General features: G+C 46.9%; 1 protein-coding gene across 11 annotated transcripts in view; it reads left to right on the top strand.

Moving 5' to 3' along the window:
• GON4L (gon-4 like) overlaps positions 1–12,267 on the top strand; it is a 98,764-nt gene that overhangs the window by 82,003 nt on the left and 4,494 nt on the right. For 9 of the 11 annotated variants that reach the window (XM_032260562.1, XM_032260561.1, XM_032260572.1 and 6 more), the window contains 7 exons: positions 453–2,159; positions 3,587–3,842; positions 5,099–5,283; positions 6,345–6,542; positions 8,955–9,098; positions 9,666–9,809; positions 9,912–10,031. In XM_032260562.1, the coding sequence (XP_032116453.1) occupies positions 453–2,159; positions 3,587–3,842; positions 5,099–5,283; positions 6,345–6,542; positions 8,955–9,098; positions 9,666–9,809; positions 9,912–10,031 (2,754 nt within the window). The other 2 variants (XM_032260569.1, XM_032260571.1) reach the window with 2 other exon arrangements.

Genomic DNA, 12,267 nt, shown 5'->3' with positions numbered 1-12,267 from the left:
AAGGCGTATAATTGGAATGTGGTCTTTGTAGAAATTTGATGTACAGAGAGACCCTTCTTGGAAAGATACCTTGAGACTGTCTAAGGACCCTAAAATCTAGAAAGCCCTATTCCTTTTCCCAAATTCTTTTTTGTTTGTTTTTGAGACAGAGTCTTGCTGTGGTGCAATCTTGGCTCACCGCAACCTCCGCCTCCCAGGTTCAAGTGATTCTCCGACTCCACCTCCCTAGTAGCTGGGAACACAGGAGCGCCACCACACCTGGATAATTTTTATACTTTTAGTAGAGATAGAGTTTTACCATGTTGGCCAAGCGGCTCCTAACTCCTGACCTCCCGTGATGTGCCCACTTCAGCCTCCCAAAGTGCTGGAATTACAGGTGTGAGCCACTGGGCCAAGCCTCTTTTTCCCAGATTCTGACATGTGCTGGATCAGAGTGTTCTTGTTTCCAATAGGCCAGTCTGCCATCCATCCAGGAGGAACTGCGGCACATGGCTGATGGTGCTAGAGAGGTAGGAAATGTGACTGGAACCACGGAGATGAGCTCAGATGGAGGCCTAGAGAAAGACAACTCGGAGTTGGGGAGTGAAACTCGGTACCCACTGCTATTGCCTAAGGGTGTAGTCCTGAAACTGAAGCCAGTTGCCAATCGTTTCCCCAGGAAGGCTTGGAGGCAGAGGCGTTCATCAGTCCTGAAGCCCATCCTTATCCAACCCAGCCCCTCTCTCCAGCCTAGCTTCAACCCTGGGAAAACACCAGCCCGATCAACTCATTCAGAAGCCCCTCCAAGCAATGTGGTGGTCCGGATTCCTCACCTGATCCAGCCAGCCACTGTCTTACAGACAGTTCCAGGCGTCCCTCCACTGGGAGTGAGTGGAGGTGATGGTTTTGAGTCTCCTGCAGCATTGCCTGCTCTGCCCCCTGAGGCCAGGACCAGCTTCCCTCTGCCTGAGTCCCAGACTTTGCTCTCTTCTGCCCCTGTGCCCAAGGTAATGCTGCCCTCTCTTGCCCCTTCTAAGTTTCGAAAGCCATACGTGAGACGGAGACCCTCAAAAAGAAGGGGAGCCAAGGCCTCTCCCTGTATGAAACCTGCCCCTGTTATCCATCCTGCACCTGTTATCTTCACTGTTCCTGCTACCACTGTGAAGATTGTGAGCCTTGGCAGTGGCTGTAACATGATCCAGCCTGTCAATGCAGCTGTGGCCCAGAGTCCCCAGACTATTCCCATCACCACCCTCTTGGTTAACCCTACTTCCTTCCCCTGTCCATTGAACCAGCCGCTTGTGGCCTCCTCTGTCTCACCCTTAATTGTTTCTGGCAATTCTGTGAATCTTCCTATACCATCCACCTCTGAAGATAAGACCCAAGTGAATGTGGACATTGCTTGTGCTGTGGCTGATGGGAAAAATGCCTTTCAGGGCCTAGAACCCAAATTAGAGCCCCAGGAAGCATCTCCTCTTGCTGCTACTGTTTTCCCCAAACTGGAACATAGCCCAGGGCCTCCACCAGCAGATACAGAGTGTCAGGAAGGATTGTCAGAGAACAGTGCCTATCGCTGGACTATTGTGAAAACAGAGGAGGGAAGGAAAGCTCTGGAACCACTGCCTCAGGTCATCCAGGAGTCTCTAAACAACTCTGCCCCTGGGGTTTCAGAGGAAATTGTCAAGATGGAACCTGAAGATGCTGGAGAAAAAATCAGTGGATCCTCAGAGCATGACATTTGTGATGACATTAAAGAGGAACATGCTGTGGAATTAGACACTGGCACCCCAAGTGAGGAGTTGAGCAGTGCTAGAGAAGTAAATAAACAGACAGTCTTACAGAAGGAAGAGGAGCGGAGTCAGCCAACTCAAACCCCTTTATCTTCTCAAGAGCCCCCTGATGAAGGAATCTCAGGGACAGATGTGAGCAAAGGATCATCAAAGAATGCTTCTTCCTCGATGGATCCTGAAGTGATGCTTAGTAGTCCCCCAGGGAAGCCAGAAGACTCATCCAGTGTTGATGGTCAGTCAGTGGGGACCCCAGTTGGGCCAGAAATTGGAGGAGAGAAGAATGGGCCAGAGGAAGAGGAAGAAGAGGACTTTGATGACCTTACTCAAGATGAGGAAGATGAAATGTCATCAGCTTCTGAGGAATCTGTGCTTTCTGTCCCAGAACTCCAGGTGAGAGCTGGAGAATATTCTCCAGTAATTTGTGGACTCAGTAATATGTTTTAATTTATTGATAAGCTACCTGCATGCTTGCTGCAGTATAGATAGTCCTAAAATCATTTGTATTTGATTTTGTAATGCATTATGGGACATGATTGTGGGGTGGAGGTGAAATGAGAGGGAAAGGATGAAATTTTACTTACTGGCCGGGCGCGGTGGCTCACGCCTGTAATCCCAGCACTTTGGGAGGCCGAGGCGGGTGGATCACGAGGTCAAGAGATCGAGACCATCCTGGTCAACATGGCGAAACCCCGTCTCTACTAAAAATACAAAAATTAGCTGGGCATGGTGGCACGTGCCTGTAATCCCAGCTACTCAGGAGGCTGAGGCAGGAGAATTGCCTGAACCCAGGAGGTGGAGGCTGCGGTGAGCTGAGATCACGCCACTGCACTCCAGCCTGGGTAACGAGAGCGAAACTCCGTCTCAAAAAAAAAAAAAAATTTTTACTTACTATATTAAACTCATTTACACATTAAATTGGTCACCTCACCATATTTTAAATGCCTTAAAAAATAGTAAATAGCTGGGTGTGGTGGCTCATGCCTATAATCCCAGCACTTAGATGGATCACCTGAGGTCAGGAGTTCTGGAGCAGCCTGACCAACATGGAGAAACCCCATCTTTACTAAAAATATGAAATTAGTCAGGCGTGGTCACACATGACTGTAGCCCCAGCTACTTGGGAGGCTGAGGCAGGAGAATTACTTGAACCCAGGAGGCAGAGGTTGTGGTGAGCTGAGATCATGCCATTGCACTTGAGCCTGTGTAACAAGAGAGAAACTTCATCTCAAAAAAAAAAAAAAGTAAATAAATATGGGCTAAGGCAAAGGAAAACCCTTCAGTGGAGAGAAGCTTGTAAAAGGCATCTTCTCTTCTCCTGCTGTCAGTCAGAACCGATGTGAGCTATCACTAGGATTTCTTTTTTCTTTTTTCTTTTTTTTTTTTTGATACGGCGTCTCATTCTGTCTCCCAGCTTGGACTCCAGTGGCTTGATTTCAGCTCACTGCAATCTCCACCTCTGGGGTTCAAGTAATTCTCATGCCTTAGCCTCCCAAATAGTTGGGATCACAGGCATGTGCCACCACGCCCAACTAATTTTTGTATTTGTAGTAGAGACGGTTTCATCATGTTGGCCTGGCTGGTCTTGAACTCCTGGCCTCAAGTGATCTGCCCAGCTCCGCCTCTCAAAATGCCAGGATTACAGGCATGAGCCACTGCACCTGGCCTATCGCTGGGATTTCATAACTCAGGAAATTTTGCTCTGACAGCTGTGGTGGGCTCCCCATTTAACTTTAGATTACCCTGATACAGCTTTGTGCTGTTCAGCATTTTGTGAGCCACTAGGAGCCATTATAAGTACTCTTTGGAGGGTTTTACAGGAAACAATGGAGAAACTGACTTGGCTGGCATCTGAAAGGCGCATGAGTCAGGAGGTTGAGTCTGAAGAAGAGAATTCTCAGGAGGAGAACTCTGAGCCAGAAGAAGAGGAGGAAGAAGAAGCAGAAGGAATGGAAAGCCTGCAGAAAGAGGATGAAATGACTGATGAAGCAGTTGGAGACTCCACTGAGAAGCCTCCTTCTACTTCTGCATCACCTGAGACTGCTCCAGAAGTGGAGACCAGCAGAACCCTACCAGGTGAGTTAGGCAAGCCTCTACTGAAGGACCATTCTCACTTAACCTCATTGTCTAGAGGACAGTGTGCAGAGTGGGTAGTTTATAAACCAGGTGGAGGATTTCCAGAGGAAACCCTCTGGATCTCTTCTGCAGCCTCCTTCCCCCAAAACTTTTTTTTTTTTGAGACAAAGTCTTGCTCTTGTCACCCTGGCTGGAGTGCAGTGGCATAATCTCAGCTCACTGCAACCTCTGCCTCCCAGGTTCAAGCGATTCTTCTGCCTCAGCCTCCTGAGTAGCTGGGATTACAGGTGTGTGCCACCACGCCCAGCTAATTTTTGTATTTGTAGTAGAGATGGGGTTTCACCATGTTGGTCAGGCTGGTGTTTCACCATGTTGGTCAGGCTGGTCTCGAACTCCTAACCTTGTGATCCGCCCACCTTGGCCTCTCAAAGTGCTGGGATTTGGGGCGTGAGCCACCGCACCTGGCCCCAAAACATTTTTAATGTGATACTTTTGTGGAGAACAGATACTTAGAAATTTTTAATTTGATTCTCATCTGTTGGCTAGATTTGTATCAGCTTCATTCACTCTTCTTTTTTTTATTTTTTTTATTTTTGAGATGGAGTCTCCCTCTGTCACCCAGGCTGGAGTGCAGAGTAGTGTGATCTCAGTCCATTGCAACCTCCATCTCCCATACTAAAGCAGTTCTCCTGCCTCAGCCTCCCGAGTAGCTGGGATTATGGGCATCTGCCACCATGACCAGCTAATTTTTGTATTTTTAGTAGAGACAGGGTTTCACCATGTTGGTCAGGCTGGTCTTGAATTCCTGACCTCGTGATCTGCCCACCTCAGCCTCCCAAAGTGCTGGGATTACAGGCGTGAGCCACTGCACCTGGCTGTTCACTTTCTTATATTGGTTCTTACCTCCTCTGTCATGTGTGGGGCTAAGAGCTATGTTTATTTCAGAAAGCCCTGCTTGTTCCTCATCAACACATAGTCTCTCAAGAGCTCAACAAAAGCACACTTGCTCTCTGGACTTCCTTTCTCAATATGAAGTAGCTGATTATCTTAATGTCATCCTAATTAAGGCAGTTACACTACAGACTCGGCGTAGAGCTGGCTTGACAGACTTGCTTCTCATACCATTTTTCAGCAACTTTTTCCTTGAATTCCTCCATAATATTGAATAGGATTTGGCTGGGGTGGTAAATGTGGTGGAGTGGGAAGAGCAGGGGTTTCAGGGACAGAGAAACAGTCTTTTTCATGTGTGCTACAAGGAGAGAACATCAAAGCTGCTGGAAAGGGCCGGAGCAATCATCGAGCTCGCAACAAGCGGGGAAGTCGGGCTCGGGCCAGCAAGGACACCTCCAAGCTGCTGTTGCTGTATGATGAGGACATTCTCGAGCGAGATCCACTCAGGGAGCAGAAGGACTTGGCCTTTGCTCAAGCTTATCTGACCAGGGTAGGCAAATTCTGCTTCTTGTTACTCCAGTCTGTCTGCCAGTCTCTATGAATATGGCTGCGTCTCCTTCTAGGGAGGTGTTTTTAAAAATGAAATCTGTTTCTCAGGCTTTACAGCAGGCTTCATATTCCTCTCTCTCAGCTTTTCTGGCAAAAGATCTCTGTGACAGAACCACAAGGAGACATAGAGTTTAATCATAAGCATGTTTATTGTTAGTATCCTGCCATCATCCTTCTGTTGCCTAGAGACTGGCAGAAAGATGATACCACCATCATAAGTGGGAGGTTGTGACTTTAACCTCGTGGGTTCATAAGGACCTTTATAGAACCTTTGGCTTGGGAAGAACGACAGTGGGTGTACTGTCCAGCGAGTGGATTTCGGGGAAGTACATTGCTCTTAAGGCATGAACCAGCCTGGGCGTGGTGGCCCTTGCAGGTAATCCCAACACTTTGGGAGGCTGAGGTAGGAGGATGTGGTTGAGGCTGCAGTGAATCATGATTGTACCACTGCACTCCAGCCTGGGCAACAGAATGAGACCCTGTCTCAAAAAAAAAGACATAAACCAGCCTCTTCCTGGTAGTGTCCTGAGAACTATGTCCTTCTGTTGGTAATCACCTGGCTCCTTTATCCACCCGGAAAGCAGAGTACTGGCCATGATAGTCTTAGCTAATATTTTACTGACATTCCTAACTTATGTATTATTTACTCTCAGATTACACCCATGCTGAAATACATGTACAAATGCATCTTATCTATTTTATTATGGGGCTGCAATCAGTGAGGGCTGTGACCTAGAGAAAAGCGTTACCTGGTTTTGTGGGTAGACCTGTGGACCTTAGAACATGGTTTTCCAGTTGCTCACTCCCAGAGAAAGATCTTTACCTTGCCTATTGCTCTGTGTCTTGTATTAACAGCCAGATGTTAAGACCTATTGGAGGGGCAACCTGTGATGGATAATTCATGGAACTCTCTAACCATAACCCCCCCTCCATTGTACCCTTATTGCTTGTTGCGGTCCAAATAAAGGGTGTTGATTGATGATTGAAAGTTTTCCCGTGTAGGTACGAGAAGCCCTACAACATATCCCTGGCAAGTATGAGGACTTCCTTCAGGTCATCTATGAATTTGAGTCAAGTACCCAGAGACAGACAGCTGTAGATCTCTACAAAAGCCTGCAAATTCTGCTCCAAGAGTGGCCTCAGCTGTTGAAAGACTTTGCTGCTTTCCTGTTACCCGAACAAGCTCTGGCCTGTGGATTAGTAAGTAAATGGGCAAGAAAAGTACACCAGGACTTCTGGGTCACAGTGAGACTGGGATTGAATGGGGTTGAATAAGATACACAGCCTTCCCCTAGCCCAGAGTGATAAGAGCCTCTTTTCAAGGATTATCTTTCCAATCCCATTCTCCCATTTTCTTCACGTGACAAATGAGAGGGTGTTACCTGTAGTTGCCAAAGGAGACCGTAGGTGAGTCATATGCTCTCTGCTCCTCACTGGTATCAAACCAGGCATTCATTTAACAAAACTTGTTGAGTACCTGCGACTGTCAGACAATTCCTGACCGCAGTTGCTAGGAATACAGTAATCACAAAAGACCAAAATCCCTGCCCTCATGGAGCTCACATTCTCATGGGGAAATTCAGATGATAACTCTGGAAAACATAATATATATAGCATATTTATAAAATATATAAATTATAAAAATTAATATAAACAGTAAAATATATAGTGTACAATGTTTTATAGTGATCATGTTTTACAGAAAAAGAAAGCAGGAAAAGAAACTAGAGGGGTGGTTGAGGGATGGTATATGCAGTATTATACACAGTGGTCTGGGAAGGCCACTGTGGTACGGTGACATGTGAAATGTTGCAGAATAGGAGGCTAAACATGAGGGACAGCCCAGTTGTCCTGGGATTCTTGTCATGACTGATAAAAATAGGAAGAAAGGGAGTAATGGGATTGTTCTAAGAGTTTTATGACAGTTAAATGACAGTGGGGTAGTTCTGCATATAATGTGTGATGACCATTTTCTCTTCTGGTGTTGTTACGAGGATCCAATCTGTGTATATGTGAACAAAAGAAAAAAAATTTTTTTTTTTGAGTCTGAGTTTCACTCTTGTTGCTCAGTGTGGAGTGCAATGGTGTGATCTCGGCTCACCGCAACCTCCACCTCCCGGTTCAAGTTATTCTCCTGCCTCAGCCTCCTGAGTAGCTGGGATTATAGGCATGCGCCACCACACCTGGCTAATTTTGTAATTTTAGTAGAGACAGGGTTTCTCCATTTTGGCCAGGCTGGTCTGGAACTCCTGACCTCGGTGATGGGCCCATCTCGGCCTCCCAAAGTGCTAGGATTACAGGTGTAAGCCACTGCGCCTGGCCAAAAAAATAGTTTAAAGAGATAATGTCGGCCAGGTATGTGGCTTACGCTTGTAATCTCAGCACTTTGGGAGGCCAAAGCTGGTAGATGGCTTGAACTCAGGAGTTTGAGGCCAGCCTGAACAAAATACAAGATCCCATCTCTAGATAAAATAAAAAAATTAACTGGGTATGGTGGTGCACACTTTGATCCCAGCTATTTGGGAGGCTAAGGTGGGAAGACTGCTTGAGCCTGGGAGGTTAAGGCTTCAGTGAGCCATGATTGTTCCACTACACTGCAGCTTGGGTGACAAAAAGCAAGACGTTGTCTCAAAAAAAAGAAGAGAGAGAGACAAAGGCTGGCCAGGCACAGTGATTCACGCCTGTAATCCCAGCACTTTGGGAGGCTGAGCTGGGAAGATCCCTTGTAGCCAGGCGGCTTTTTGTTTTTGTTTTTGTTTGTTTTTGTTTTGAGGTAGAGCCTCGCTCTGTCGCCCAGGCTATATAGTCCAGTGGGACAATCTCCACTTACTGCAACCTCCGCCTCCCAGGTTCAAGTGATTCTCTGCCTCATCTTCCTGGGTAGCAGGGATTACAGGCATACATGATCGTGCCCGACTAATTTTTGTATTTTTAGTAGAGATGGGGTTTTACCATGTTGGCCAGGCTGACCTCGAACTCCTGACCTCAGGTGATCTGCCCGCTTTGGCTTCCCAAAGTGCAGGGATTACAGGCATGAGCCACCACGCCTGGCCTGTAGCCAGGAGTTTGAGACCAGCCTGGACAACACAGTTCCCAGGGATCCTTCCGCCTCAGCCTACCAAGTAGCTCAAGCTACAGGCGCACACGACGACCCCTGCCTGATTTTTAAATTTTTTTATACAGACAGAGTCTCACTATGTTGCTGGCCTTGAACTCCTGACCTTAAGTGATCCTCCTGCCTTGGCATCCCAACATGGTGGGATTACAGGTGTGAGCCACCTTGCACGACCTGGAAATTCTTTGTAACATAAAGTGTCACGTGAATTTTGGTGTCTGATTTCACAATCCATAATACAGCAAACAACATGAAATATGTACATCTCTTGAAACTTTTGTTCACATCTTAACTTACTTTGGGTTGGTACCCACCAGTGGCTCAAGGTAGATGGAGGTTGGGGTTTTCAATTAGATCTCATAGTTGTAAACTTAGAATTTTAAACCAGGGTTCTGTCATCCCTTGGGTCCTAGTCTATTAGTTCTTATCCTTATAACCCTCAAGTCCTGCTCTAGCTGTATAGTGACTCCTCTTTTGCCCACTTTCCACTCTGGTAGTTTGAGGAGCAGCAGGCTTTTGAGAAGAGCCGCAAGTTCCTTCGGCAGCTGGAGATTTGCTTTGCAGAGAACCCCTCACACCACCAGAAGATTATCAAGGTCCTCCAAGGCTGTGCAGACTGCCTTCCCCAGGAGATCACTGAGGTATTCTTTCCTGGCCTGCTTTCTTCCTGTTGTCTGCGGGGCCTTAGGCCTTTCCCTTGTCGCTTTCCCCAACCTACTCCATACCTTTTTGCCTCTGCAGTCCCATGGGCTTCCTGGAGGTGATGAAGAAGGCAAGGACTTTTTAGGCTTACCCAAAGCATGAAGCACTGGGATAGGGAGGGATCACTACCTGAAACCAGATCCTGTCTAATTTTCACAGGCTCAGGAATGCCATGGATGTCCTGGAAGAGATGTTCAAGGAAGGAAGTTCTGGGACCTGGGAGGGGCCTTGCCTCCTTGCTCTGCTTGGGGTAGTGCCCTAGCTGGAGATCAGTAGGGTGGAGTGGAGACTGAAATCATCAGGAATCAAATCTAGTATTAATACCCTTCCCCTATGGGCAGCTAAGGAGGAAGAGAAAGTTTCGATTTTCTTCATTATCAAGCAGAGGCTCTGTGTGTCTCCCAGTTGACTAGGAAAGCAGAACATGGAAATACGTGGGACTGGTTGGGAAGGGCAGCCTAGAGAGGCTCTGGAGACTTCCTCTTTTCCTCTGTGACTCTCCTCAGCTTAAGACACAGATGTGGCAGCTTCTCAAGGGCCATGACCACCTACAGGATGAATTCTCTGTCTTCTTTGACCACTTGCGCCCAGCAGCTAGCCGGATGGGTGACTTTGAAGAGATCAATTGGACTGAGGAGAAGGAGTATGAGGTACAGGCTCTGAGGCTGCTGTGGCCTTATGAAGGGGGAAGGCCCCATGTGGGAGGGATGTCTGCCTGGTGTCTGTCCTGAGCAGCACCAACTCCTTCCCAGTTTGATGGCTTTGAAGAAGTGGCGCTTCCTGATGTGGAAGAAGAGGAAGAGCCCCCCAAGATACCCACAGCCTCAAAGAACAAAAGAAGAAAAGAGATTGGGGTCCAAAATCATGATAAGGTATTTTCTTTGTTTGTTTTTGAGACAGTGTCTCACTCTGTCACCCAGGCTAGAGTGCAGTGGTATGATCTTGGCTTATTGCAACCTCCGCCTCCCAGGTTCAAGCTTTTCTTCTACCTCAGCCTCCCAAGTAGCTGGAATTACAGACACACGCTCAGCTAATTTTTATATTTTTAGTAGAGATGGGGATTCACCATCTTGGCCAGGCTGGTCTCAAACTCTTGACCGCAAGTGATCCACCTTCCTCGGCCTCCCAAAGGCCTGGGATTACTGGTGTGAGCCACTGCACCCAGCCTAAAATCATGATAAGGTATGCCAGGCTATTGAAAAGTATCTATGTTTCATGAAGCAAGCCTTGCGCTTTCTCACCAGACATTTCTCCTGGCCTAAGGTTTGTAATTCAAAGGCTCAGGATCTGAGACCATCAGGGAGAACAAACCAAGGGTAAGGCTGATATGGACATGCAGAGCCCTTGGGAAAACAATGCAGTTGCTGCTGGGGCCCCAGGATTTCCTTGTTAGAAGGACTCTTTTCTCCTTTTCTCTCTAGCTCAAGCTATTACCGTTGAGTCAGCTTTTTCATTTTCATGTGAGAAAATAGAACCAGTTAAGGATGAGCCTGCTGTTAAAAAAAAGAAAGTAGAACCAAGATTCCCCATGTTAATAACAGTGATAGCAGCTAATACTTAGTTGTATTACAAAGTGTCAGGCATTGCTAGGAAGTATTTTCATGGATTATTGACCCATTTAATTCTCACAGTAATCCTATGAAGAGATTGCTGTTTGTATTTTACAGAAGACATAACTGAAATGCAGTGTGCTGTTGTCAGGGTCTTACATTTAGTAAGTGGCAGTGCTAGGATATGAACTCAGGTAAGCCAGCCATAGAGTCTACTCGTTCTCACGGCTCTTCAAATAGTCTTTTTTTTTAAAATTCATATTTCCTGACCAAATGTTTTACAGTTCTCTTTCCTGGGGAGAAACTATTTCTTAGTAGCTGTATGACCTTGAACAGCTTTCAGTTTCTTCATCATAAATTTGGGTAATAATGGTACTTACGTCTTGGGTTTATTAAACAGTATCATTGAGTGAGCCTTCCATGGGTACAAAGCCCTCTCAGTGGGATTGGAAGAGAGGGGAGAGCTGAAGGCACAGACAGACAGAAACAAAGACATTGTATCTCATGATGGAGCTCTTCAGTGACTTTGCCTCAGGTTCTGTCTTAAATATTTCTTGAAACATATGGGCGATAGAGATATGTCATTCTTTAGGTCATTTAGGGATTGTTTCAGGGATTCATAATAGGTGTGTTAATCTAGTTTGGGCTATTGATTTCCCCACGCAATGTGATGAGATGATACATAAAAGAAGAAGGCTGGGGCTGGGCACGGTGGCTCACACCTTTAATCGCAGCACTTCGAGAGGCCAAGGCAGGCGGATCATTTGAGGTCAGGAGTTTGAAACCAGCCTGGTCAGTGTGGCGAAATCCTACCTCTTCTAAAAATACAAAAAAATTAGATGGGCATGGTGGCATGCGTCTGTAATCCCAGCTACTCAGGAGGCTGAGACACAGGAATTGTTTGAACCTGGGGAGCAGAGGTTTCACTGAGCCAAGATCACACCACTGTACTCTAGCCTGGGTGTGAGTGCAGAGTCTCACACTCTGCACTCAAAAAAAAAAAAAAAATTAGCCAGGTGTGGTGGTGCCCACCTGCAGTCCCTGCTACTTGGGAGGCTAACGTGGCAAAATCACTTGAGCCCAGGAGGCAGAGGTTGTAGTGAGCCTTGAATGTGCCACTGAATTGTAGCCTGGAGCCAGACTGTGTCTCGAAAAAAAAAAAAAAAAAAAATAGCATGGGGAGACGGTAGGGGGTGTTGTGTTCCTATGGCTCACAACCTTAGCTTCCTCTCTTGGTACCAAAAATACAGCCGGGTGCAGTGGCTCACGGCTGTAATCCCAGCACTTTGGGGGGCTGAGGCAGGTGGATCACGAGGTCAGGAGTTGTAGACAGCCTGACCAATATGATGAAACCCAGTCTCTACTAAAAAATACAAAAATTAGCTGGGCATGGTGGTGCACGCCTGTAATCCTAGCTACTCGGGAGGCTGAGGCAGGAGAATCACTTGAACCCGAGAGGCAGAGGTTGCGGTGAGCTGAGATCCCACCACTGCACTCCATCCTGGGCAACAGAGCAAGACTCCGTCTCAAAACAGAAAAAACACAAAATCTTGGCAGC

Source organism: Sapajus apella, unplaced genomic scaffold (assembly GCF_009761245.1).
Source record: "Sapajus apella isolate SASKATOON/1434 unplaced genomic scaffold, GSC_monkey_1.0 scaffold119, whole genome shotgun sequence".
Classification (NCBI taxonomy): domain Eukaryota; kingdom Metazoa; phylum Chordata; class Mammalia; order Primates; family Cebidae; genus Sapajus; species Sapajus apella.
This window is presented reverse-complemented; position numbering and strand designations above follow the sequence as displayed.